We start from the raw sequence: 27,877 nt of genomic DNA on the forward strand, positions 1-27,877 counted from the left end.
GGGGTAGTGTGTAGGGGTAGGGGTAGTGTGTAGGGGTAGGGTGTAGGGGTAGTGTGTAGGGGTAGTGTGTAGGGGTAGTGTGTAGGGGTAGGGTGCAGGGGTAAGGTGTAGGGCGTGGTTTGGGATTGGGCCATCCACTGATAAACTGCGATGTTAACAACCTCATGATAGCCTCATATGTTTTGAACTTAGGATCAAACCTGTGTTTAGTCTAGAAAAAGGTAAATGTGTGCATTTTATTATAAAGTTGTGTATATTTACAGACTGTTGCAAAAACTAAGAAGCTTATAAACATCAGGTTTAAAACTAAAAGAGTTTGGAGTTTTATTTTAGTTATTAATGTTAATGTTTTGTCTAAGAGAAGCTGATTTGAAACCGTTGTTACATACAGTTACGGCATTTCCTGTTTCTGCCGGAGAGGCCGTCCCAAAGCCTGCTGCTGTGTTTACTCCCTCTGACAGGAGGAGCCTCGTGTGTCACTCCACGGAGTTCACTGTAGGGGTAGGGTGTAGGGCGCGGTTTGGGATTGGGCCCGAGTCATGATAAAGAGTGTAGAGACCCGGATGTAGGTCAGGTCGAGTGAAACAGCGCCCCCTGCTGGCCACACACTGTCACTGCAGTTGGAGATCAACACGTGGTTTGTTGATTTATTACAGTTTATTTAATATGTTTACACTAATTATACAGTTCATACATGGAATATAATGATTGCACACGGCATGGAAACATTAAATAAGATTGATGCAAAATAAATATATATTTTGTATTTGTTGACAGATGCAACTATATGCAAAATTAAAATTAAAATATCGTATTAAATGTACTTTTAAACTTATAAACTGTGCAAAACAACTCATGTAATTACTGTTGGAGTAACAGTATATTGTTGATAGAAGTTTAATATTTATAAATAATAAAATGTGTTTGTTATTTTATTTGTATTCATTATATATGAATGATTACACTGTAGTTTGCCATTTACTCATTGTCCTAAGTGTTTTAGTTTTTTTGTAGCTTTTAAGGTTATTTGTTAAATTTGTGGGAAAATGCCAAATATTTCCCAATTTGGGATCAATAAAGTACTTTTTATCTGATCTCTGCATGCAGTACCGCAGTGAGGCGCAGTCCCTCCCCCGGCCGGCAGGGGGCGGTGCGGCGCTGCTTAAAGAGCCGGAAACCCCGCTCTCTCTCCCCGGTTCTTCCTCTTCCCTCCGCGGCCTCAGAGGTAAGACAACATCACGATCATCTCGAACCGAATCTGCTCTAAATCTCTATCAAAGCGCTCCATCCTGCTCATTAAACATGACCCGTATCTGTAACTAAGTCAAAACTCGTCGCATGCAGTTCGATTTCTGTGTTTTGAAGCTGGATTTTTAGTTAAATGAGGTTTTTAAGGAGACGCCGGTTTGATGGCTAACACGTTAGCTGTCCGCCATGTTGGATCAAACTGCTGTGTTTTAAACCTCTTATTGTAACTCCGAAAGACCCTCGTGTTTCTCTCTTTGCTGTAGATCAGGGTTCACTCTCAGGGTGTGTGTGGGTTACATTACAGCCGTATGTGAGCTAATGCTAGCTGGAGTCGCGTTGAGTCGCTTCTTTCACATTAAATAACATTTAGTTCTGATTTCTCCAGATGTGTGAAAATGTTCCGCTACTCTCTGAATCTAAATCATCCCAAATATAAACATCTCAAATACAAATATCATTCAAAGAAGTTAAAATAAACATGTTGAAATGTGTCTTTGTGAGGCTGCAGGTAGGAGACGAGAGTTAAAGCAACATTAAGCTGATTTACAATAACTGTTAAACTAACTTTAAACAGAAGTAAGTGATGGCTCTGAGCTGATGCTGCGTTCAGGTGATCTGATACCTGCAGTTTATTAGAGCTGTGTGAGGGGAGCTGCAGTGATGACCAATTAGGACACCTTTGATTCTCCATGAAGACGACTTTATAAATCTGAGCAGCTCCTCCTCTCTATTTATATTTATATATATATATATATATATATATATATATATATATATATATATATATTGAGACGCAGCATTTCATCCCGAGGAGGCGTTCAAAGACAGTCTGACAACCTGTCTTCACAGTGCCGTTAGGTCTCTGGGTTTCGAGGAGGGGTTTTAAGTTAAAGTAGTTTTTAGGAGACGTTAGCTGTCTGCCGTGTTGGCTCAAACTGCTGTGTTTTAAACCTCTTGTAACTCAAAGACCCTCATGTTTCTGTCTCCCCCGGGCGTTAGGGGGTGACATCGCAGCCGAATCAGCGCTAATGCAGGAGTCGCTTCTTTTAATAACATTTTGTTCTGTTTCTCCAGATATCTGAAAAATGGTCCGCTACTCTCTAGACCCCTGAGAACCCCACCAAATGTGAGTAGACGTTATTAGGAGGTGTGTCTGCGGGACCCCTCATGGGCAGACTGTGATCTGAGCTTCTGTTTAACGCGTTCAAAGAGATGCTTTTGTTAACCTGACTCATTCTGTTGCAGCATGCAAGTCCAGGGGCTCCAATCTGCGGGTTCACTTCAAGGTAAGACCTGGAACATGACTGAATACCCATCTGTATGTTAGCTCCTGTTCAAACGCACCCCAAGTCCTCACTTTAGGGTCTGTGCTCATGGTGTTCATCATTAATACCAGTCAGGTGTGGCACGTCCTCGTAGGGAGAGACTTCAGGGATTAGTAATAACTCTTGTAGTGCAGATATTTCAGCCCTTGTGGTTTGATGTGATCAGAAAGCAGCGTTTCTCAAACATTAGAAACCTCAGAGATTCTGGAAACCTGTCGTGCTTTAAAAGAGTTTACATCTTAAATCAAGACGTCAAGGAGAACTTTAAACATTAATACAACAACTCTGAGTTCCTGATCAGGAGGGGAGTTCCTGATCAGGAGGGGGTCTCTGTGAGAGGGGAGTTCCTGATCAGGAGGGGTCTCTGTGAGAGGGGAGTTCCTGATCAGGAGGGGAGTTCCTGATCAGGAGGGGGTCTCTCTCTGAGCTCCTCAAGTTACTAACTCAGTTACAGCTAAATGAAACGTATTCAAGTTGATGTTTCCTCTGGATGTAGTTCTGTGAGGGCGTGCTGCGTTCAGGTGCTCTGATACCTGTAGTTTATTCTAGTTGTGTGAGGGGAGCTGCAGTGATGACCAATTAGGACACCTTTGATTCTCCATGAAGACGACTTAATAAATCTGAGCAGCTCCTCCTCCTCTGATGAAATGAACTGACCTCAGTTTCTTTGCCATCGCTTCAGAGCATGCTTCAGAGCATGCTTCAGAGCATGCGTTCTGCCCTCAGGTCGATGTGTGAGTGTTGGAGCTGCGTAAAGTTAATCTCAGCAGATATGGTTCACGGTTCATTCTGATATTCCTCTAGCTGGATAGAACTCGCTCACAGCGTCCAGACAGAGACGCAGAACTCGCTCTCTAACAGTGAGGCAGTGGAGACTACATAGTGTTGTTTCTGCTCCTCCTGTGCTGTTGTTGTTGTTGTCCTCACAGAACCCTGAGATGCTCTAAATTAAATAGTGAACGTAGATATTATAGCACTGTGTTATATTAAAACTGTTGGTGCATTCTTAGGGAGGGAATCAGCAGCTAGTGATGATGTTGTCCTCCTGTCTGTGTTGGTGTTGTCCTCCTGTCTGTGTTGGTGTCCTCCTGTCTGTGGTGTTGTCCTCCTGTCTGTGTTGTTGTCCTCCTGTCTGTGTTGTTGTCCTCCTGTCTGTGTTGTTGTCCTTCTGTCTGTGTTGTTGTCCTTCTGTCTGTGTTGGTGTTGTCCTCCTGTCTGTGTTGTTGTTGTCCTTCTGTCTGTGTTGTTGTTGTCCTTCTGTCTGTGTTGTTTGTGTCCTCCTGTCTGTTGTTGTCCTCCTGTCTGTGGTGTTGTCCTCCTGGCTGTGTTGTTGTCCTCCTGGCTGTGTTGTTGTTTGTGTCCTCCTGTCTGTGGTGTTGTCCTCCTGGCTGTGTTGTTTGTGTCCTCCTGTCTGTGTTGTTGTCCTCCTGTCTGTGGTGTTGTCCTCCTGTCTGTGTTGTTGTCCTCCTGTCTGTGGTGTTGTCCTCCTGTCTGTGTTGTTGTCCTCCTGTCTGTGGTGTTGTCCTCCTGTCTGTGTTGTTGTCCTCCTGTCTGTGTTGTTGTCCTCCTGTCTGTGTTGTTTGTGTCCTCCTGTCTGTGTTGTTGTCCTCCTGTCTGTGGTGTTGTCCTCCTGTCTGTGTTGTTGTCCTCCTGTCTGTGGTGTTGTCCTCCTGTCTGTGTTGTTGTTGATTGTGTCCTCCTGTCTGTGGTGTTGTCCTCCTGGCTGTGTTGTTGATTGTGTCCTCCTGTCTGTGGTGTTGTCCTCCTGGCTGTGTTGTTGATTGTGTCCTCCTGTCTGTGGTGTTGTCCTCCTGTCTGTGTTGTTGTCCTCCTGTCTGTGGTGTTGTCCTCCTGGCTGTGTTGTTGATTGTGTCCTCCTGTCTGTGGTGTTGTCCTCCTGTCTGTGTTGTTGTCCTCCTGTCTGTGGTGTTGTCCTCCTGGCTGTGTTGTTGTTGATTGTGTCCTCCTGTCTGTGGTGTTGTCCTCCTGGCTGTGTTGTTGATTGTGTCCTCCTGTCTGTGTTGTTGTTGTCCTCCTGTCTGTGGTGTTGTCCTCCTGGCTGTGTTGTTTGTGTCCTCCTGTCTGTGGTGTTGTCCTCCTGTCTGTGGTGTTGTCCTCCTGGCTGTGTTGTTGTTGATTGTGTCCTCTTGCTCTCCTGCAGAACACCCGTGAGACAGCCCAGGCGATCAAAGGGATGCACATCCGTAAAGCCAACAAGTACCTGCGTGACGTTGTGGTGAAGCACCAGTGTGTTCCCTTCAGGCGCTACAACGGGGGCGTGGGCCGCTGCGCTCAGGTAACTCATCCATCATCTAACTGACGCTGCGGGACGAGCTTCTGGCTGCAGGGCGGAGACGAGAGACATTTAGCTGATTTACAATAAGTGCTAACAGAAGTGATGGCTCTGAGCTGATGCTGCGTTCAGGTGCTCTGATACCTGCAGTTCATTAGAGCTGTGTGAGGGGAGCTGCAGTGATGACCAATTAGGACACCTTTGATTCTCCATGAAGACGACTTTATAAATCTGAGCAGCTCCTCCTCTCTCTGAAACGCCTGTTTACATCACAGCGACTAAGCTCCTCCCCCTCTTTCTGAAACGCCTGTTTACACCACAGTGACTAAGCTCCTCCTCTCTGAAACGCCTGTTTACACCACAGCGACTAAGCTCCTTCCCCTCTCTCTGAAACGCCTGTTTACACCACAGTGACTAAGCTCCTCCTCTCTGAAACGCCTGTTTACACCACAGTGACTAAACTCCTCCTCTCTGAAACGCCTGTTTACACCACAGTGACTAAGCTCCTCCTCTCTGAAACGCCTGTTTACACCACAGCGACTAAACTCCTCCCCCTCTCTCTGAAACGCCTGTTTACACCACAGCGACTAAGCTCCTCCCCCTCTCTCTGAAACGCCTGTTTACACCACAGTGACTAAGCTCCTCCCCTCTCTCTGAAACGCCTGTTTACACCACAGTGACTAAGCTCCTCCCCCTCTTTCTGAAACGCCTCTTTACACCACAGTGACTAAGCTCCTCCTCCTCTCTGAAACGCCTGTTTACACCACAGCGACTAAGCTCCTCCTCCTCTCTGAAACGCCTGTTTACACCACAGCGACTAAGCTCCTTCCCCTCTCTCTGAAACGCCTGTTTACACCACAGTGACTAAGCTCCTCCTCTCTGAAACGCCTGTTTACACCACAGTGACTAAGCTCCTCCTCTCTGAAACGCCTGTTTACACCACAGTGACTAAGCTCCTCCCCCTCTCTCTGAAACGCCTGTTTACACCACAGTGACTAAGCTCCTCCCCTCTCTCTGAAACGCCTGTTTACACCACAGCGACTAAGCTCCTCCTCCTCTCTGAAACGCCTCTTTACACCACAGTGACTAAGCTCCTCCTCCTCTCTGAAACGCCTGTTTACACCACAGCGACTAAGCTCCTCCTCCTCTCTGAAACGCCTGTTTACACCACAGCGACTAAGCTCCTCCTCCTCTCTGAAACGCCTGTTTACACCACAGCGACTAAGCTCCTTCCCCTCTCTCTGAAACGCCTGTTTACACCACAGCGACTAAGCTCCTCCCCTCTCTCTGAAACGCCTGTTTACACCACAGCGACTAAGCTCCTCCTCCTCTCTGAAACGCCTCTTTACACCACAGCGACTAAGCTCCTCCCCCTCTCTCTGAAACGCCTGTTTACACCACAGCGACTAAGCTCCTCCCCCTCTTTCTGAAACGCCTGTTTACACCACAGCGACTAAGCTCCTCCCCCTCTTTCTGAAACGCCTGTTTACACCACAGCGACTAAGCTCCTCCCCCTGCTCTCTCTCAGCGACTAAGCTCCTCCCCCGGCTCTCTTATTTATATATATATATATATATTGAGACACTGTATTTCATCCTGAGGAGGCGTTCAAAGACAGTCTGACATGTTTAGCTTTTAGCAGCATTTCAAATGACGGCATGTTAATTCATGTGATATCACTTTATTAGCAGCAGATCATCAGGACAGTTAGGTCTCTGGGTTTAGAGAGTTCCTATCATTAAAGTGTCTCTATCAGATGTGTCTCAGTGTCTCCATCAGATGTGTCTCAGTGTCTCCATCAGATGTGTCTCAGTGTCTCCATCAGATGTGTCTCAGTGTCTCCATCAGATGTGTCTCAGTGTCTCCATCAGATGTGTCTCAGTGTCTCCATCAGATTGATTGACAGACTGTTTGTGTTTCAGGCCAAGCAGTTCGGCTGGACCCAGGGCCGCTGGCCCAAGAAGAGCGCTGAGTTCCTGCTGCACATGCTGAAGAACGCCGAGAGCAACGCGGAGCTCAAGGTGCGCTCACTTTGATGTCTGTATTGAACTGACTGCAGCTTCCTGGCAGACTAAGAAGTACTCGATGTGTGGAACCTTAGCGTTGCAGCAGCATGGAAACACAAGCCATGGCCGAGTGTTAAGCTATTTATAACTTCACTCTGAGCTGATGCTGCGTTCAGGTGCTCTGATACCTGCAGTTTATTAGAGTGCCAGTGTGTGTGAGGGGAGCTGCAATGATGACCAATTAGGACACCTTTGATTATCCATGAAGACGAATCAGAAACCTGAGCAGCGCCTCCTCTCTGATGATGATATATTACGTTGTTCCCCATGACCTGTACGCACAGAACGAGATGAAGGAAACTTTCCTGTTTTCTGTCCAAATATCTTCTGTGATCGGGTTCTGTTGAGTTTCATCATTCCAGGGTCTGATTAAGCCCTAACGTGGTCCCTGTCTCAGGGTCTGTGTTGGTTACTAACTCCCCCTCTGGACCCTCAGGGTCTGTGTTAGTTACTAACTCCCCCTCTGGTCCCTCAGGGTCTATGTTAGTTACTAACTCCCCCTCTGGTCCCTCAGGGTCTGTGTTAGTTACTAACTCCCCCTCTGGTCCCTCAGGGTCTGTGTTAGTTACTAACTCCCCCTCTGGTCCCTCAGGGTCTGTGTTAGTTACTAACTCCCCCTCTGGTCCCTCAGGGTCTGTGTTAGTTACTAACTCCCCCTCTGGACCCTCAGGGTCTGTGTTAGTTACTAACTCCCCCTCTGGTCCCTCAGGGTCTGTGTTAGTTACTAACTCCCCCTCTGGTCCCTCAGGGTCTGTGTTAGTTACTAACTCCCCCTCTGGTCCCTCAGGGTCTGTGTTAGTTACTAACTCCCCCTCTGGTCCCTCAGGGTCTGTGTTAGTTACTAACTCCCCCTCTGGACCCTCAGGGTCTGTGTTAGTTACTAACTCCCCCTCTGGTCCCTCAGGGTCTATGTTAGTTACTAACTCCCCCTCTGGACCCTCAGGGTCTGTGTTAGTTACTAACTCCCCCTCTGGTCCCTCAGGGTCTGTGTTGGTTACTAACTCCCCCTCTGGACCCTCAGGGTCTATGTTAGTTACTAACTCCCCCTCTGGACCCTCAGGGTCTGTGTTAGTTACTAACTCCCCCTCTGGACCCTCAGGGTCTATGTTAGTTACTAACTCCCCCTCTGGACCCTCAGGGTCTGTGTTAGTTACTAACTCCCCCTCTGGTCCCTCAGGGTCTATGTTAGTTACTAACTCCCCCTCTGGTCCCTCAGGGTCTGTGTTAGTTACTAACTCCCCCTCTGGTCCCTCAGGGTCTATGTTAGTTACTAACTCCCCCTCTGGTCCCTCAGGGTCTGTGTTAGTTACTAACTCCCCCTCTGGACCCTCAGGGTCTATGTTAGTTACTAACTCCCCCTCTGGTCCCTCAGGGTCTGTGTTAGTTACTAACTCCCCCTCTGGTCCCTCAGGGTCTGTGTTAGTTACTAACTCCCCCTCTGGTCCCTCAGGGTCTATGTTAGTTACTAACTCCCCCTCTGGTCCCTCAGGGTCTGTGTTAGTTACTAACTCCCCCTCTGGTCCCTCAGGGTCTGTGTTAGTTACTAACTCCCCCTCTGGACCCTCAGGGTCTATGTTAGTTACTAACTCCCCCTCTGGTCCCTCAGGGTCTGTGTTAGTTACTAACTCCCCCTCTGGTCCCTCAGGGTCTGTGTTAGTTACTAACTCCCCCTCTGGTCCCTCAGGGTCTGTGTTAGTTACTAACTCCCCCTCTGGACCCTCAGGGTCTGTGTTGGTTACTAACTCCCCCTCTGGTCCCTCAGGGTCTGTGTTAGTTACTAACTCCCCCTCTGGTCCCTCAGGGTCTGTGTTAGTTACTAACTCCCCCCTCTGGTCCCTCAGGGTCTGTGTTAGTTACTAACTCCCCCTCTGGTCCCTCAGGGTCTGTGTTGGTTACTAACTCCCCCTCTGGACCCTCAGGGTCTGTGTTAATTACTAACTCCCCCTCTGGACCCTCAGGGTCTGTGTTAGTTACTAACTCCCCCTCTGGTCCCTCAGGGTCTATGTTAGTTACTAACTCCCCCTCTGGTCCCTCAGGGTCTGTGTTGGTTACTAACTCCCCCTCTGGTCCCTCAGGGTCTGTGTTAATTACTAACTCCCCCTCTGGTCCCTCAGGGTCTGTGTTAAGTTACTAACTCCCCCTCTGGTCCCTCAGGGTCTGTGTTAAGTTACTAACTCCCCCTCTGGTCCCTCAGGGTCTGTGTTAAGTTACTAACTCCCCCTCTGGTCCCTCAGGGTCTGTGTTAATTACTAACTCCCTCAGGGTCTGTTAGTTACTAACTCCCCCTCTGGACCCTCAGGGTCTGTGTTAGTTACTAACTCCCCCTCTGGACCCTCAGGGTCTATGTTAGTTACTAACTCCCCCTCTGGTCCCTCAGGGTCTGTGTTAGTTACTAACTCCCCCTCTGGTCCCTCAGGGTCTGTGTTAGTTACTAACTCCCCCTCTGGTCCCTCAGGGTCTGTGTTAGTTACTAACTCCCCCTCTGGACCCTCAGGGTCTATGTTAGTTACTAACTCCCCCTCTGGTCCCTCAGGGTCTGTGTTAGTTACTAACTCCCCCTCTGGTCCCTCAGGGTCTGTGTTAGTTACTAACTCCCCCTCTGGACCCTCAGGGTCTATGTTAGTTACTAACTCCCCCTCTGGTCCCTCAGGGTCTGTGTTAGTTACTAACTCCCCCTCTGGTCCCTCAGGGTCTGTGTTAGTTACTAACTCCCCCTCTGGTCCCTCAGGGTCTGTGTTAGTTACTAACTCCCCCTCTGGTCCCTCAGGGTCTGTGTTAGTTACTAACTCCCCCTCTGGACCCTCAGGGTCTATGTTAGTTACTAACTCCCCCTCTGGACCCTCAGGGTCTATGTTAGTTACTAACTCCCCCTCTGGACCCTCAGGGTCTGTGTTAGTTACTAACTCCCCCTCTGGTCCCTCAGGGTCTGTGTTAGTTACTAACTCCCCCTCTGGACCCTCAGGGTCTGTGTTAGTTACTAACTCCCCTCTTGTCCCTCAGGGTCTGTGTTAGTTACTAACTCCCCTCTGGACCCTCAGGGTCTGTGTTAGTTACTAACTCCCCTCTTGTCCCTCAAGGTCTGTGTTAGTTACTAACTCCCCCTCTGGTCCCTCAGGGTCTGTGTTAGTTACTAACTCCCCTCTTGTCCCTCAGGGTCTGTGTTAGTTACTAACTCCCCTCTTGTCCCTCAGGGTCTGTGTTAGTTACTAACTCCCCCTCTGGACCCTCAGGGTCTATGTTAGTTACTAACTCCCCCTCTGGTCCCTCAGGGTCTGTGTTAGTTACTAACTCCCCCTCTGGTCCCTCAGGGTCTGTGTTAGTTACTAACTCCCCCTCTGGACCCTCAGGGTCTGTGTTAGTTACTAACTCCCCCTCTGGACCCTCAGGGTCTGTGTTAGTTACTAACTCCCCCTCTGGTCCCTCAGGGTCTGTGTTAGTTACTAACTCCCCCTCTGGTCCCTCAGGGTCTGTGTTAGTTACTAACTCCCCTCTTGTCCCTCAAGGTCTGTGTTAGTTACTAACTCCCCCTCTGGTCCCTCAAGGTCTGTGTTAGTTACTAACTACCCCTCTGGTCCCTCAGGGTCTGTGTTAGTTACTAACTCCCCCTCTGGTCCCTCAGGGTCTGTGTTAGTTACTAACTCCCCTCTTGTCCCTCAAGGTCTGTGTTAGTTACTAACTCCCCTCTTGTCCCTCAGGGTCTGTGTTAGTTACTAACTCCCCTCTTGTCCCTCAGGGTCTGTGTTAGTTACTAACTCCCCCTCTGGTCCCTCAGGGTCTGTGTTAGTTACTAACTCCCCTCTTGTCCCTCAGGGTCTGTGTTAGTTACTAACTCCCCTCTTGTCCCTCAGGGTCTGTGTTAGTTACTAACTCCCCTCTTGTCCCTCAGGGTCTGTGTTAGTTACTAACTCCCCTCTTGTCCCTCAGGGTCTGTGTTAGTTACTAACTCCCCCTCTGGTCCCTCAGGGTCTGTGTTAGTTACTAACTCCCCTCTTGTCCCTCAAGGTCTGTGTTAGTTACTAACTCCCCTCTTGTCCCTCAGGGTCTGTTAGTTACTAACTCCCCCTCTGGACCCTCAGGGTCTGTGTTAGTTACTAACTCCCCCTCTGGTCCCTCAGGGTCTGTGTTAGTTACTAACTCCCCCTCTGGTCCCTCAGGGTCTGTGTTAGTTACTAACTCCCCCTCTGGTCCCTCAGGGTCTGTGTTAGTTACTAACTCCCCCTCTGGTCCCTCAGGGTCTGTGTTAGTTACTAACTCCCCTCTTGTCCCTCAGGGTCTGTGTTAGTTACTAACTCCCCCTCTGGTCCCTCAGGGTCTGTGTTGGTTACTAACTCCCCTCTTGTCCCTCAGGGTCTGTGTTAGTTACTAACTACCCCTCTGGTCCCTCAGGGTCTGTGTTAGTTACTAACTCCCCCTCTGGTCCCTCAGGGTCTGTGTTAGTTACTAACTCCCCCTCTGGTCCCTCAGGGTCTGTGTTAGTTACTAACTCCCCCTCTGGTCCCTCAGGGTCTGTGTTAGTTACTAACTCCCCTCTTGTCCCTCAGGGTCTGTGTTAGTTACTAACTACCCCTCTGGTCCCTCAGGGTCTGTGTTAGTTACTAACTCCCCCTCTGGACCCTCAGGGTCTGTGTTAGTTACTAACTCCCCTCTTGTCCCTCAGGGTCTGTGTTAGTTACTAACTCCCCCTCTGGTCCCTCAGGGTCTGTGTTAGTTACTAACTCCCCTCTTGTCCCTCAGGGTCTGTGTTAGTTACTAACTCCCCCTCTGGTCCCTCAGGGTCTGTGTTAGTTACTAACTCCCCCTCTGGTCCCTCAGGGTCTGTGTTAGTTACTAACTCCCCTCTTGTCCCTCAGGGTCTGGACGTGGACTCCCTGGTGATCGAGCACATCCAGGTGAACAAAGCCCCTAAGATGCGCAGGAGGACGTACCGTGCTCACGGCAGAATCAACCCGTACATGAGCTCTCCGTGCCACATCGAGATGATCCTGACGGAGAAGGAGACCATCGTCCCCAAGCCCGACGAGGAGGTGGCGCAGAAGAAGAAGGTATTCAGCGCACATATCTTTATATACATATAGTGTTTGATGAGCCGTGAAACCTAACGGCTGCGTTCTGTGTTCCAGGTCTCGCAGAAGAAGCTGAAGAAGCAGAAGCTCATGGCCCGAGAGTAAAATAATAAACTCACTTTATCACCACGTCCTGAGTCTCTGTCTGTTTCTCCACCGTGACCTTTGACATTAGGTAGACCAGAGGGGTCAAACGACATGTACTCTTCCAGCCGGTTCAAACGAGACCGTGCTCAAAGACCTCGGACCTTCCTATGCGCCGGGAGATTCGTCTGTATGGTTGGGGTAAAGGGTTTGGGGCAGTACTTATGAGCAGTGATGCAAATTAGTCGACTTTTTAACGCTGATTTGGGAGACTTGTGTACTTCGTGGAGAACCGAAGAGTTTTCCTTTTTGGGGGGGGGGGGTCCGTCCGACTGACGGACAACTTCTCACTTCAAAAAAGAAGAAGAAATCTACACCGCAAAATAATTAAACAAGCGAGTACCTGTTTTTCCTGGCCAAGGACAGGTTCCTTGAACACAACACGAGCGTAACGTGTCTTCACGTGGTAGGTCTCGTCTGAAAGGAGTGCTGACGGAGAGCACCGGAACGCCGCTCCAGCCCTATTATTGCAGTACCCATAAGGAGCCGCTGTGTCTTTAGTTGTAAGCACAGTGGCGATCTGTTAGCATCTGGTTAGCTAGCTATGCTAACGAATTTAAAGAGCTTTTCTACAACCAGGTGGAAGAGAGCTCTCTCCTGAGAGGCTCACATAACCTCAGCTCAGTGAGGTTAAGGCACACCTTGATATGATCATTATAGTTATTAATGAGACTAGATGAAAAACAGGTATAAAATACTATCTGACAGAAACAAAAAAGTTGTTAAAAATAACAAGAATAGAGTTTGAAAGGAGAGTGATTTGTAAAATATCCAAAAATAAAAATCTGCTTCCCGTTCTGTTTCAAATGGGTGTTGAGAGATGTTTCCATAGATCTCCTCATGTTGCTCTCAAAGTGCACCAGATTGATGCTTTTAACTTCAACATTTAAAAACATCTTCCTGGGGGAGCATGCCCCCGGACCCCCCTAGAGGAGGTCAGGTCCCCCCCCACTTAAATCATGTCCACATGGATAGGATACTAAATAAATTTGCACACATCTTGTGTCCATATCTTTCTGTTTTGGTGGTGCATGCCACACCGTGCACGTGGTGCATGCCACACCGTCCACGCATGCGCGAGTCATGGTGAGATATCGGGAGGTTGCTTGTTCTTTGTGTCACTACCCGATCCGTCCCCTGCCCTATCTGCAGTGCCCATGTGCGAGATGGTCCGCCATATTGGACAACTCCGTACGGCAGCCCAAGATGGACACTTGACACAGTGGCTTTTGGCAAAGCTGAAAAATAAAACGAGAGATGAGTTATTGTTACAACGTGACCACTATTATTTAACAATTCTTTGTATTGGGTTCTTTTATTTGGGGTTCAGTACACTGTCAGAATAAGTGAGGAATGAGTTTATCTTCTGTTAGACAGCTATCGTACTGAATACATATTTACTGTGAATGTATGGCATATGGCTGTCTAACAGAAGATACATTCATTCCTCACTTATTCTGACAGTGTACTGAACCCCAAATAAAAGAACCCAATACAAAGAGTTGTTAAATAATAGTGAAGTCACGTTGTAACAATAACTCATCTCTCGTTTTATTTTTCAGCTTTGCCAAAAGCCACTGTGTCAAGTGTCCATCTTGGGCTGCCGTACGGAGTTGTCCAATATGGCGGACCATCTCGCACATGGGCAGTACGGATCGGGTCGTGACACTTTGCACAACAGGAAAGAAAGGCCAAATGAATGGGCTGTGATTTTAGTTTTTTTAAGCAGAGGTTGAGTTCAGTCATTTGGTCGGCCCTCGCAGGATGTTGTAAACATTGAAAGGAAAGGGTTCCCCCCCCCCCCCCCCCCCCGCTGTAAATAACAATAAAACCCCTTGATTTCTAACTTAACATCTCTCTCCTGATCGGAGTATATGATAAAGAACAGCTGAAGCATTTATCACACTTTCTTTCTGCTTCGAATAGTTCTCTCGTCACCATACCTCTGTTTGCATCCCTGAGAGACCTCATTTTAAATGCAGGGCTTTTTTATGTGTCAGAGTATTGCACACACACACACACACACACACGTGGATATTCTTTGAGTTTTATGGTCAGAAAGCGCTGTAGATGCAGAAAATAGCACTTTCGGAATATCACATTTGAATAGCTTTTGATGGGGGGCGCCAGACCCTCCCCAAACTGAGCTCAGTGCGTCTCCTACAGGATGCAGCGTCGCACATAGATCCACGTTGGAGTGGCTTTAGGGACAAACATCGAGCCCAAGCTAACCAGCAAAGTCTCGACTGCCTAGCACGCGGGGAAATGGGCGTGTTGAGATAAAAACCTTAACGGAAGGTTTTGTCCTGTTTTAAGACGTGACCTTTGACATTAGGTAAAACAGAGGGGTCAAACGACATGTCCTCTCTGAGTCGGTTCAAACGAGACCACGCTCAAAGACCTCGGCCCTTCCTTTGCGCCGGGAGATTCCTCTGGGGTCAGTGGGTATGAGTACATGTACTTCAGTGTGTGAAAGTACCTCATGTACTGTTCAAAGTGCTTTCTGCCGCTTTATAATATATCATTATATTTCTAATAAAAACGTAAAAGTACATTTCCTCAAGTCCTGTTTCTCAGTTCTCTTTGAGGTACTTGTACTTCTCGTGGCCTTCATCGCAGTAATGAGGTAAATATCTGAATATAAATATCAAAATGCAGATAAAGTTAAAGTGCAGGAATATATCGGTTTAAGTCAAAATAGACCGGCAGGGGGCGCCCAGCAGGGGGCGCTGCTGCTCTGCTTCAGAGAGAGAGAGTCCTTTATCTGTTGATCACCTGCAGACTCGCTGATCACTGATCACCTCCTCTGAGCTTCACCTTTAAAGCCACTTTATTCCTCCTCACTGCTTCCAGGGTACTCTCATTGTGTGTGTGTGTGTGTGTGTGTGTGTGTGTGTGTGTGTGTGTGTGTGTGTGTGTGTGTGTGTGTGTGTGTGTGTGTGTGTGTGTGTGTGTGTGTGTGTGTGTGTGTGTGTGTGAGCCCAGATGCTCGTGGGAAACGCAGTTCACAAGATATTATTTTTCTGGCACGATCTAATAAACAAAGCTTCATAGCGACACTCGGAGGCTTTGGGTGTTTTGATCTCATTACTCTGTGATTGAAATACTAAAATGGTGCGTTCAAGGTCTTCAGAGTATCTTCACATGCCTTTAATGGGCCTTTGTATTATCTCTTATATATATATTGTATATATTTATATATATTTGTGTACGTGGAGACTTATGAGTTCAGATTTCTTTCTGAGAGTTTTAATAATGTATTCTCTGTTTGTCTTCAGTGCTCTCTCCTCTCTGAGGGTGCACACACACACGCACACACACACGCACACACACACACACACACACATGCACACACACACACACACACACACAATCTGAGGTCATAAATTAGACCTTTAACTAGAAAACACTGTTGTTTATTTAAAATGAGCTCCAGATGAAACTAGAGTTTTAATTCCTGCCAGTGGGAATGTTTTATGCTGAAAAGTAATGTGTAAGAAGAAAGTGAAAGGCTTTTGAACTAACTTGATGGCGAATGATCTGTCGCCATGCCAACAGCATTTGATGACACCCCATAATACGCTTAGATGCGTTGATGGCTGCATCGTTACCAGACCTGTGAAGTTCTGGACTGTTTGGAGTATTTTCACTGAAGTTATGAGAAAACCGTGTTTCATGGCGAGCATTGTGTTGCCATGGCAACGGCATTTGAAGAACTCTCCAAACTGTCCCGTAGATGTCTTCACGGCTGGACTGTTGGCACACTGCTACCTGAAGTCTGAGCATGTCAGTTGGAGCGATTACATCATCGTGTTGCATGACACAGGTGTTCATCGTTGAGCTAACGAGCTCTGTAGAGATCACAGGCTTCATTGTTCTGAACGAGAGATGAACCTCTTACATGTGAACGTTTTGTGGAAGAACCGTAACAGATATCTGTGAAAATTCAAAGCGTGAAGCATCTCAAGGAAGTTGAGTATCTGAAGTGCAAGCACACTCGGAATTAAGTATTATTTTATTTTTTTCAAATGTTTTCAGATTTCACATCACATGAACACCATATCCCAGCGTGCATTGCGGCTAAACCATCCAATCACAGAGCTTGAGGACTAATCACGGGGTTTGAGCGAAGCGGAGAGAATACTTACTTCCGGGTGTAAAATTCTCTAAAGTAAATGAGCCGCTCCGACCCTCGGTCCTGACGGACTCCAAAAGTCAGACATTATACAATCAAACAAATAAATAAACACAAGGATAAGTGTGTGTTATTGTTGAGTAAATAACAGTGTGGTTTAGAAAATAATACAAAATTAGAAGGAAAATGAAACAATACAGATTTCAGTTTTCTGAGCCCCTACTCTCCCCATAACTGACGGCAACAAAAGTCTTACATTATTCAATTAAAACAAAGAAGTAAACACAATAAGTGTGGCTTGATATTGAGTCAGAAAAAGGTTGATAAACGCTGTGAGAATGGATCTAAGGACAGCATTTCACCGCGATCCCAACTCCTCTATTACCAGCGTTCAGGGAGCTCTATGCAAGTCAATGGGACGCCCTGAGAGTTGAAAGTCGACGCTAAAGGGCCCCCCTGCGTTTGATGGTGACGACAGGGACCCTGACATGACGTCAACATAGGACGAGTTGGGAGTGAGAATGTTTAGTGAGTTTAAATGAGATATATTTAATATAATAACACTTTAGAGATAACAACAATAATTAAAACAAAGATATTTATTTAATTATAATAATAAAATATATTCCGCATAATTTGTGAAAGTTAAAAAAATATAAAACACTGAGTATTAAAGTACAACAACTAAAACTAACTAATGACATAAATACATTCAAATAATCACATTGAATTAATTATTATCAAAACATATCAAACTATTAGCCTTAGCTTGTTCCTGCTTTCAACGTGAAGAGTGTGTGTGTGTGTGTCTGTGTGTGCGTCTGTGTGTGTGTGTGTCTGTGTGTCTGTGTGTCTGTGTGTCTGTGTGTGTGTGTGTGTGTGTGTGTGTGTGTCTGTGTGTCTGTGTGTGTGTGTGTGTCTGTGTGTGTGTGTGTCTGTGTGTCTGTGTGTGCGTGTGTGCGTCTGTGTGTGTGTGTCTGTGTGTGTGTGTGTGTGTGTGTGTGTGTCTGTGTGTGTGTGTGTCTGTGTGTCTGTGTGTGCGTGTGTGCGTCTGTGTGTGTGTGTCTGTGCGTCTGTGTGTGTGTGTGTCTGTGTGTGTCTGTGTGTCTGTGTGTCTGTGTGTGTGTGTGTGTGTCTGTGTGTGTGTGTGTCTGTGTGTGTCTGTGTGTCTGTGTGTCTGTGTGTTGTCTGTGTGTGTGTGTGTCTGTGTGTGTGTGTGTGCGTCTGTGTGTGTGTGTCTGTGTGTCTGTGTGTGTGTGTGTGTGTGTCTGTGTGTGTGTGTCTGTGTGTGTGCATGGGTGTGTCTGTGTGTCTGTGTGTGTGTGCGTGTGCGTGTGTGTGTGAGGAGGTGTGTGTGTGTGTAGGTATGTGTGTTTAGGTATTAATGATTAGCTCATCCAGGATTAGCACTGAGCCACTCAGCCAATCAGGAGGCTCCCCTAAATCCAGCGGCTAACGTCACCTTCAGAGGAGCCAATCAGCGCAGCCCCCTGTCTCCCCCCGTGGTGTCCTGAGTAAAGTTTGCTGTGCAGCTCATAGACAGATGATCATGTTCCATTACCACACACACACACACACACACACACACACACACACACACACACACACACACACACACACACACACACACACACACACACACACACACACACACACACACACACACACACACACACACACACACACACACATACACACACACACACACACACACACACACACACACACACACACACACACACACTCCTCTCTCTCACAAACTGTCCCTCACACACACCTCACACACTCCTCCTCACACTCCTCCTCACACTATCCTATCTTCACACACTCCTCCTCTCCTCTCACACTCTCCCTCAGTCTCCTCCTCACACACTCTCCTCTCTCCCTCTCTCCCCCCGGATGTCCCGGGCTGAGATGGGCTCTGCCCCCGGCCTCAGAGCACCAGTGTCCCGGTGTTCCTCCTCCTGGTAGTCCGTGATGTTATCCTCGATGGACGGGCAGAGCTTCCTCCTCGGAACCCCCCCCCTGGCGGCTCTGCACAGCATGGCTCATGAGATGAAGACCCCCCCCCTGTACCCGGCCTTCTCCTCCTCCGGCTCCTCTTCCACCTCTCCGAACCCCGGGGGAGTGGCCGGTTGCTCCCCGGGTCTGAAGGGCTGTTCTTCGGCTCTGTGTTCCTCCGCGACCCCCCACGGGATTAACGACATCCTGAGCCGGCCCTCCGCGCTGCTGCTGGCCGGAGGAAGCGCCTCCTGCCCGGGGGGGTTGCTGGGCTCCGCGCTGGCCCCCCGGTGCCACCCCCCAGGACTGTTCTTCAGCCCCCGGTACCCGAAGCCCCTCAGCGAGCTTCCCGCGGGCCGGACCCCCCTCTTCTGGCCCGGGGTCCTGCAGAGTCCCCCCCCCCACTGGAGGGACGCGCGCTTCTCCTGCTCCCCCCGTGAGTGGAACTCTTTATTTCACATTTCTGAGCAGAATGTTATTTAAAAACTGGGAGAAAAAAGGAGTTATTTTGTTAAATAAATGCAGTAATTAGAATGAAATCCTGAAGCTCCGCGCGGACACGAGTTTATATTTGAAATGTCTGGGATTTATTTTAAAACTTCAATTTCTGCGGAGAAAGTCATTTAGAAACTGGAAGAAAATAGTTATTTATTCCATTCATTAAATGAAATAAAACCTGTTGCCGCGAAACTGTTTCACATTTCTGAGGAAAGGAGATATTTAGTTAAATAAATGCAACGATTAGAATAAGACCCGTGAGTGGAAACGCGCTCTCACATTTCTGAGGAATTAAATTATTTAAAAACTTCACTTTCTGAGAAGAAAGGAGTGATTTTATTAAATAAATGCAATAATTAGAATAAGACCCCCACGGGGCTAGAACAGGTTTTATACATGTCTGAGCAGAAAAGCAGTTATTTTGTTAAATAACTTGAATGACTTTAGAGGGACACGGGTTTATTGAAATGAGATGATTTAGTTTCAATAAGAATGAATTTATTAACGTTTAGAAATATAAAAGCGTGTTTAAATGATGAGATGAACTGGTCACTCTTAAATACTCATTTACATCTAAAGTGAATCAGAAACAGGTTTTTATTAAAGCAATAATTATAATGAAATGTTGTGAAACAGTTCCTCCTGAAATCTGCACCTCACCGGAGACATGGGTCTCTCGAGCAGAGGTTACATTCTCTGGAGGACACAAGACTTTTTAACAACGAGAACAATAAGAATACAATGCAGTAAATATATAAAAGATAAAACCCGTTAAGATATAATAACTAATAACTAACAGGCTGTTGAAACGCTGTATTCATTTACCCATAATCCATCCTGTCCTTCCTCCTGCTCTTTCGCTATTGTTTAAATCACTGTCTCTTTCTTCATTGTTTTTTAAATTTCTGTTTCTATTTTTCCTAAATTGTAAATTCACGCTTTTTATTCCTCTTCCTTTTTGTCTCGAAAATGACTTTTGTTGCACCATTTCTCCTTCAGTCACTTTCAGCCTGCACTCCGGTTGGTCCCGTTATTTAGTCCTTCTGCCGTGAGACCCTCTGACCCTCTGTCCTCAGACCCTCAGACCCTCTGTCCTCAGACCCTCAGAGCCTCTGTGTCTGAGTCTCTCTCTCGGTCCGGGTCTCTCTGTCATATCTCCGTTATTCCAGGGAAACACTGCGCTCACAAAGAACTCTCAAAACGCGACCGTGATTTCAGATCAAAGATAATCTCATGTCTCGATGCTGTTTGTTTTCCTGTTATCAAATGTAATTATTATTATTATTGTTATTATTATTATTATTGTTATTATTGTTATTATTATTATTGTTATTATTTCTAATGACATGTCCCGGTGGACCAACGGAGCTTTCTCACGTGTTTGACCCGGTTCCGGTTCTCCTGAGAGAGAACATGTGTTTATTAGAGATCTACTTTCTTGATCTCAGTTTGAGACATGTTTGCTTGTAGCCTCAAAACAAGGCAATATGAAATCAATCGTGAATGTCCCGGGACTAATGAAGCTATCCCGGGACTAATAAAGCTATCCCGGGACTAATAAAGATATCCCGGGACTAATGAAGCTATCCCGGGACTAATAAAGCTATCCCGGGACTAATAAAGCTATCCCGGGACTAATGAAGCTATCCCGGGACTAATAAAGCTATCCCGGGACTAATAAAGATATCCCGGGACTAATAAAGCTATCCCGGGACTAATGAAGCTATCCCGGGACTAATAAAGCTATCCCGGGACTAATAAAGCTATCCCGGGACTAATGAAGCTATCCCGGGACTAATAAAGCTATCCCGGGACTAATAAAGATATCCCGGGACTAATAAAGCTATCCCGGGGACTAATGAAGCTATCCCGGGACTAATAAAGCTATCCCGGGACTAATGAAGCTATCCCGGGACTAATAAGCTATCCCGGGGACTAATAAAGATATCCCGGGACTAATAAAGATATCCCGGGACTAATAAAGCTATCCCGGGACTAATGAAGCTATCCCGGGACTAATAAAGCTATCCCGGGACTAATAAAGCTATCCCGGGACTAATAAAGCTATCCCGGGACTAATGAAGCTATCCCGGGACTAATGAAGCTATCCCGGGACTAATGAAGCTATCCCGGGACTAATAAAGCTATCCCGGGACTAATAAAGCTATCCCGGGACTAATAAAGCTATCCCGGGACTAATAAAGCTATCCCGGGACTAATGAAGCTATCCCGGGACTAATGAAGCTATCCCGGGACTAATGAAGCTATCCCGGGACTAATAAAGCTATCCCGGGACTAATAAAGATATCCCGGGACTAATAAAGCTATCCCGGGACTAATGAAGCTATCCCGGGACTAATAAAGCTATCCCGGGACTAATGAAGCTATCCCGGGACTAATAAAGCTATCCCGGGACTAATAAAGATATCCCGGGACTAATAAAGCTATCCCGGGACTAACTAATAAGCTATCCCGGGACTAATGAAGCTAATCCCGGGACTATGAAAGCTATCCCGGGACTAATAAAGCTATCCCGGGACTAATAAAGCTAAGTCCCGGACTAATGAAGCTATCCCGGGACTAATAAAGCTATCCCGGGACTAATAAAGATATCCCGGGACTAATAAAGCTATCCCGGGACTAATGAAGCTATCCCGGGACTAATAAAGATATCCCGGGACTAATAAAGCTATCCCGGGACTAATGAAGCTCCTAATGAGAGAAGTTAAGACACAAATAAACATTCGAAAATATTTGTTTTTTAATTGTTTTTCGTTGTTGTTCCAATAATGAGCAGAAGGTACAAAGACATGTAGACAATATTATACATCATACAAAACGTACTTGCACACATACAATAATACACATTAGAGGCGCCACAGTGCGGGGGGAGGGGGGTCTCACTCTCAGGGTCCCGATGGACCTTCAGAGGCCTGGCTCTATTCTTCCGTTTACACATGAACCAGTTGCTCTGCCTCCAGCTGGGTGTGAACATGGTTTATTCCCTTTCAATATCTTTTTATTTCCAGGTGAGACAATTAGGGACGACAACAACAACAACAACAACACGTGACAAAACAGACAAAACAAGAACAACAAACAACGACAGACAAACAGCAGCACGTGTCATGTTTACGCCCACAGTTAGAACCCTTAACGATTGTTCCTTCGCGCGCGCGCGGTGCAACACGCACTCAGCTCCTCGCTGTCTGCAATAATAATAACTGGCATGTCTGAGCCTTTCAGGCCCGCGTCGCTTTGCAGAAAGACAGGAGTATATCAAACAAAAAACAGTCAGTCAGACAAATAAATGCGTTCCTCTCCCTCTGAGAACATGTGTGTATTAACCCATGCCCCCCCCCCCCCCCCCCTAGACCACGGCTCGGTGCTGCTGGACCGGGACGGGAAGAGGAAGCACACCCGGCCCACCTTCTCCGGGCAGCAGATCTTCGCTCTGGAGAAAACCTTCGAGCAGACCAAGTACCTCGCGGGGCCGGAGCGCGCGAGGCTGGCCTATTCTCTGGGAATGACGGAGAGCCAGGTCAAGGTACACACACGCCCGCGCACACACGCACACACACACACACACACACACACACACACACACACACACACACACACACACACACACACACACACACACACACACACACACACACACACACACACACACACACACACACACACACTTATCCTAAAAACACACTTCACTTTCAAAAGATCGAAAGAGAAGAAAACCGGAAATGATAATAATGACTTTTCGTTGAAACGCATTAAATCGAATGAAAACTCAAAATAACATTAATTACCTCCACATTTAGGAACATGCTAATTCATCCATTTGAATTTAAACACACCTTTTAAAAACACATTTCCCGCCATGCCTTTAGAAAGTCACAGCATCAGGAGATGACAGATATTTAAACCCATTCCTAAAAACACGCTTTCCTCAACATGACACGTGTTCCCTGCGCGAGGACAGGGAGAGGCTGCTCCTCAGACTCTGCGTTAAAACATGATCCTTATCAGTTAAACGCGTTTTCTCTCATTTCATTTCAACTCTATTTATTTGCAGAAAATGAAAAACGAGCTTTTAATTATTTAGTTTGAACCCTCAGGCATCACGTGACCCTGAGGCCTCTGGGACATCCCATAGTGCACGTGTCGTGCAACACGTGCAGCGCGTCATTCTGCATCGAGTCCGCTTCATAAATGAAGTTTGATTCATATTGAAGTTTAAATATATTGATTTGAATTCAGTTTAAATTCTGCTCGTTGTTTCTGCAGAGCTACAAATACAAGATGCAGAGTTAGTGGCTCCGGACATACACGGGAGAGAAGTGTGTGTGTGTGTGTGTGTGTGTGTGTGTGTGTGTGTGTGTTAATGAGAGGCGGCATATCACATCCCGCGTTGTTCTTCATGCAGAGTTAGATGATACGCTGCTTCTGTCTGCAGGGTGAGGGTCTGCAGGGTGAGGGTCTGCAGGGTGAGGGTCTGCAGGGTGAGGGTCTACAGGGTGAGGGTCTGCAGGGTGAGGGTCTACAGGGTGAGGGTCTGCATAGGAACAGACTGAGGAGATACATCCGAGGTGACCGGACTTCTGGAAGTGTGTGTGTTTGTGTGTGTGTGTGTGTGTGTGTGTGTGTGTGTGTGTGTGTGTGTGTGTGTGCAGGGACGTGCCCAGACATTTGGAGGGGATATTGCTCTAAATTGGAAAAAGCCGCCCCCCGATAAAAAACAGACCTTTTGAAAATTGTAACTTGTTTTTAATGTAAAAGAAACCAAACGATTTTTACATCAACTAAATTGACAGTAATTCCATTTCATAACAAAATAAGCTGAGGCGACTGCTTGCATTCTGGGACTTGATTTAAAAATGAAAACCAGGGCCATCTTTTGTTTTGTGGTCCAAAGCTCATTAACATATCTATTGTTAGTAATTATTAAAGACATCATGGGGACAATTCTGTTCTAATGTAGTTTGACCTTTGCTGTGAAGACATACTGATAAAATGGGCCTCTAACTAATTACCTTAAATCAAGTCACTAATGAATGAAACCCGTTCAAGACGCATTATTCTTATTCGTATCATCCTTTATGAGCGCAGTGACGGTAAGGTCTCTAATTACTTATTTATTTAGTATTCCATAACTTAGTAACAGAGATGGTCAAACTGAAGTAGAGACATGGCAGAAATCCTACGATGAAGCGGGACATTGAACTGTTCACCGTGAGAGGGCGATCAAGAGAGCGAGCGGCGCGTTGAGCGAGTTCACAGGTGAAGACTCAGAAAGACAGAAGCACCAACAAGTAGCTATGTTCAGGTGTTTTCTGTAAATAACCGCCGGCATCAAGAGGAAGTCAAGCCCCCTGGTTTGTCCCTTATACCCTGACTGCCATGAGAACACTCAAAATCAAGTTTCCAAAATCCGACACTGAGGTGGTCTTAACGCAGCGCAGAGGACAGCGCTGACAAAGTGTGCTTCCCGCAGCGAGACGCTACGATACTGAGTGAGGGCTCATCGTGTGGATTCAGCCACAACAGAACAAAGAAGAGCAAACTCTCGCTCTCCAGAGGGGCAGGTCAGCCAAGAGGCCAAACGGGCCGTTGCCAGGGCAACAGTAGCCCGTACCTGTGTGTGTGTGTGTGTGTGTGTGTGTGTGTGTGTGTGTGTGTAGATAGTGTTTAACATACACTTCCTCCTCAGAGTAGATGGTTTCCGCAGCAGATCTAAAAGAGAGAGAGAGGACGGGGAGATCTGCATGAGGGGGTCTTTTCTTTATTTGGTGGTTCTCCAGGGAGTTGATGCAGGAGCTCTGACCCGGGTCCCGGAGCTCCGACCCGGGTCTCGGAGCTCCGACCCGGGTCCCGGAGCTCCGACCCGGGTCCCGGAGCTCCGACCCGGGTCCCGGAGCTCTGAGGCTTTATTTCACTGATCCTGCAAACTGAGTTCAATCCTGAAGAAAATGGATTTATAAAATATATGAAAATGTTCGGAGTGATTTGAGTTTAATTCTGAGCCCTCAGAGCGGCTTTCTGTGAGACCCTGATCATGACTCTGCGTTGAGGGTCTGCATCCTGAGGCTCAGCCTGGAGAGCACTCAGGAGGACATGAAACCTTTCGCCTTTGTGTTTGAGTGAATCCGGTAGATGTTGCATTTCTATAAAGAGTGGAAGCAGACCGCGGAGCTTTCTGCGTTAACCCGTGAAGCACGGCCTCTGTCTCCGGTTGCTCTGCAGGAGGAGACGGGCCCTGCTGGGTTATCACATGCACTCAGGAGGAGACACTTTCTTTAGTCAAGCTATGTCCTGCACAGTGCCCGGACTTCTGCACACATTGATGAATGAACCTTCACGTCTCAGCAGATTCACGGCTTTAGTTCCGTCGCGTTTCTTGAAGTGACGGAAGGGTTTCTTGATTTGTGTAAATCCTCGTTTTCCCAGGGAGTTTAAAACGTGCAGGAAGTCTCAGCATCAGGTGTGTGTGTGTGTGTGTGTGTGTGTGTGTGCGTGTGTGTGTGTGTGTGTGTGTGTGTGTGTGTGTTAATGAGCAGGGACGTGCACAGGTACGGGCTAATGTTGCCCGCGCAACAGCCCGTTTGCCCTTTGTGTCTGACCTGCCCCTCTGGGGCCGAATCAACATGATAAGCCCATCATTAGCGCCTCGCCGCGGGAAGCACACCTCGTCAGCGCTGTCATCTGTCCCCAGTCACGTGACTTTGTTTACAATCTGACAGCTGGAAGCAAAGGAAAGCCCTCCGGCCTCACATGGCTCCGGTTGGCTTTGGAGGCCAATCCCCGGGTCAGTCTGTCCCCGGAAATGTCCCGCGTTTTTAAATATGCTTATATTGATTTTGAGTTGTCTCAATGCAGTTAGAGCAGGGGACCAACCAGGGGACTTATCTTCCTCTTGACACCGTCGGTTATTTATATACTTGTTGTTATTGTGCTTCTGTCTTTCTGTGTCTTTCCATCCTTAACTCCCTCACTCTCTCTCTCTTCTCTTGATCGCCCTCTTCCCGCTTCATGTCTCTACTTCAGTTTGACCATCTCTGTTATGAAGTGATGGAATACTAAATAAGTAATTAGATACGTCACCGTCACTGCGCTCATAAGGACGATAAGAATAAGAATATTGAACTGGTTTCATTCATTAGTTATTTTAGGTAATTAGTTAAAGCCCGACTTCATCAGTGTGTCTGCACGGCAGGGACAAAGGACACACTCAAACAGGACTGTCCCCGTTGTTTCTTTAGTTTCTAACACTAGATACTTTCATGAGGTTTGGACGCGAAACTCAAATGAGCCTGAATAACGAATTTAGCAGTTTGACATAAAAGTAAACAGAGAGTTGCAATGGCCGTGTTGTGTTTTTATTTTATTACATTTTTACATAAAAAACAAGTTAGAATGAGTGTGTGTTAATGTGTGTGTGTTAATGTGTGTGTGTTAATGTGTGTGTGTTAATGTGTGTGTGTGTTAATGAGTGTGTGTTTAATGTGTGTGTGTTAATGTGTGTGTGTTTAATGAGTGTGTGTTTAATGAGTGTGTGTGTTAATGAGTGTGTGTTAATGAGTGTGTGTTAATGAGCGTGTGTTTAATGAGTGTGTGTTAATGAGTGTGTGTTACTGAGTGTGTGTTAATGTGTGTGAGTGTGTGTTAATGAGCGTGTGTGAGTGTGTGTTAATGTGTGTGAGTGTGTGTTAATGTGTGTGAGTGTGTGTTAATGTGTGTGAGTGTGTGTTAATGAGTGTGTGTGTGTTAATGAGTGTGTGTTAATGTGTGTGTTATTATCTGTTCTCAGGTCTGGTTCCAGAACCGGAGGACCAAGTGGAGGAAGAAGCACGCGGCGGAGATGGCGACAGCGAAGAAGAAACAGGACTCAGAGACAGAGAGGCTGAAAGGCTCTGATGAAGAGGAGGAGGAGGATGAAGACTACAACAAACCTCTGGACCCCAACTCTGACGACGAGAAGCTGCACGTGCTGCTCAAGAAGCACAAGCCCGTGCACGCGCTGCACGCCTCGGACAATGACAGCTCCTAATCTGCACATCAACAAAAATACACTTATTTTATTTCTGTTATTTCTTTTATCGTTTTATTGGTTTAATCTTTTTTATTTTATTTTTTCATTGTATTTTATTTGTATTTCTTTTATTCCTTTACTTCCTGTTTCTGGAGATGAACTCGAACTCTCGGAGTCGCACTTTTTCAGACTATAAGGATTTCTTTTTTGCAAATTGATGGATGAAGGACGTACGGTTCCGGCTCGTAGACTTCCGGATCCGGTTTGACGGTTTTCCGGTTCCGGTTCTTTGGACTCTTGTAAAAAAATACCCAGAACCCCCCGCTGTGATTCTCCGTGTTTTTGTACAGACCAGCTTTCCTTTCCTTTTGTATTCACTGCAGAGACTATAAACTCCAGTGGTCCCTGAACGCACCACCTGTACATACCGCCCCCCACATTATTTATATGTGTGTGAAGCCTGTGTGTCACGGCGGGTTCAAATGTAATGCACTTTTATTTAATAAAATCTCAAATGCTTCCTGTTGTCCCCCCCCCCCCCCCCCCCCCTTAATGAGCTCACCTGGTTAATTAATTAACTCATTCATTAATGACGTCATTAGTCAGTCATTAATGAGTTAATTTAACGGTCCATTTATCATCGGCTGCTTTCAGATATCACTTCATTATTATCATCATTATGGGACTTCCTGCTGGGATCGATTTTGATTCTTTGGTGTTATTACATTTTGAAATCTTAAATTCAAACTTTAAGATATTTCTGATATTTTTTTAACAGATCAAATTATTTTATTTACTTTTAAAAAAATAAATAAAACCGAAACGTTTAATAATTAAATAACACTTACAGGTGGGGTGGGTAATTCACTTCAGAAACACATATTACATATATATTCCATGGAATGATCTGAACGTCCCGAAAGCAATGAATATCTGAAGTGCTTTGAAGCCGTGGCGCTGTAGAAAGCTCGACCAATCATCTGAGCCGGCTGAAGTAACTGGATGGCCTACCTGCCTGTCAGCCTGCCATCGGGGCACAAACTCATCTCTGCCCTCATTGGTCACGTGCGCGTTC

At 46.6% G+C, this 27,877-nt stretch overlaps 3 protein-coding genes and 4 non-coding genes across 13 annotated transcripts; all 7 read left to right on the forward strand.

The window, feature by feature from the left end:
• The first annotated feature begins 1,900 nt into the window (after nt 1-1,900).
• On the forward strand, nt 1,901-1,966 carry LOC117558733. The gene has a single exon (XR_004570859.1). It is a non-coding gene; the product is annotated as a small nucleolar RNA SNORD58 (small nucleolar RNA).
• A 367-nt stretch (nt 1,967-2,333) lies between these two features.
• rpl17 (ribosomal protein L17) lies at nt 2,334-12,126 on the forward strand. Its single transcript, XM_034235098.1, is given in 7 exon segments — nt 2,334-2,354; nt 2,356-2,374; nt 2,494-2,534; nt 4,735-4,869; nt 6,789-6,887; nt 11,783-11,974; nt 12,053-12,126. Coding segments are annotated over 7 exon segments (555 nt in total). The 3' UTR covers nt 12,101-12,126.
• On the forward strand, nt 3,137-3,202 carry LOC117558735. The gene has a single exon (XR_004570861.1). It is a non-coding gene; the product is annotated as a small nucleolar RNA SNORD58 (small nucleolar RNA).
• LOC117558734 lies at nt 5,041-5,106 on the forward strand. The gene has a single exon (XR_004570860.1). It is a non-coding gene; the product is annotated as a small nucleolar RNA SNORD58 (small nucleolar RNA).
• LOC117558730 (polysialoglycoprotein-like) lies at nt 6,899-10,972 on the forward strand. Of its 7 annotated transcripts, XM_034235091.1 has the most exons (3): nt 6,899-7,330; nt 7,370-8,724; nt 9,223-10,972. In XM_034235091.1, the coding sequence occupies exons 2-3, from the start codon at nt 7,413-7,415 to the stop codon at nt 9,942-9,944; spliced, it is 2,034 nt and encodes a 677-aa protein (XP_034090982.1). In that variant the 5' UTR covers nt 6,899-7,330; nt 7,370-7,412; the 3' UTR covers nt 9,945-10,972. The 7 variants fall into 7 exon arrangements, with proteins under 7 accessions (XP_034090982.1, XP_034090981.1, XP_034090983.1 ...); XM_034235090.1 differs by having other exon boundaries at nt 6,899-8,724; XM_034235092.1 differs by having other exon boundaries at nt 6,899-8,685.
• LOC117558736 lies at nt 7,098-7,162 on the forward strand. Its single transcript, XR_004570862.1, has one exon. It is a non-coding gene; the product is annotated as a small nucleolar RNA SNORD58 (small nucleolar RNA).
• A 5,961-nt stretch (nt 12,127-18,087) lies between the features above and the next one.
• nkx6.1 (NK6 homeobox 1) lies at nt 18,088-27,321 on the forward strand. Its single transcript, XM_034235099.1, has 3 exons — nt 18,088-18,711; nt 22,148-22,320; nt 26,581-27,321. The coding sequence occupies exons 1-3, from the start codon at nt 18,252-18,254 to the stop codon at nt 26,818-26,820; spliced, it is 873 nt and encodes a 290-aa protein (XP_034090990.1). The 5' UTR covers nt 18,088-18,251; the 3' UTR covers nt 26,821-27,321.
• Nucleotides 27,322-27,877: the final 556 nt, after the last annotated feature.

Source organism: Gymnodraco acuticeps, unplaced genomic scaffold (genome assembly GCF_902827175.1).
Source record: "Gymnodraco acuticeps unplaced genomic scaffold, fGymAcu1.1, whole genome shotgun sequence".
NCBI classification, from domain to species: Eukaryota; Metazoa; Chordata; class Actinopteri; order Perciformes; family Bathydraconidae; genus Gymnodraco; species Gymnodraco acuticeps.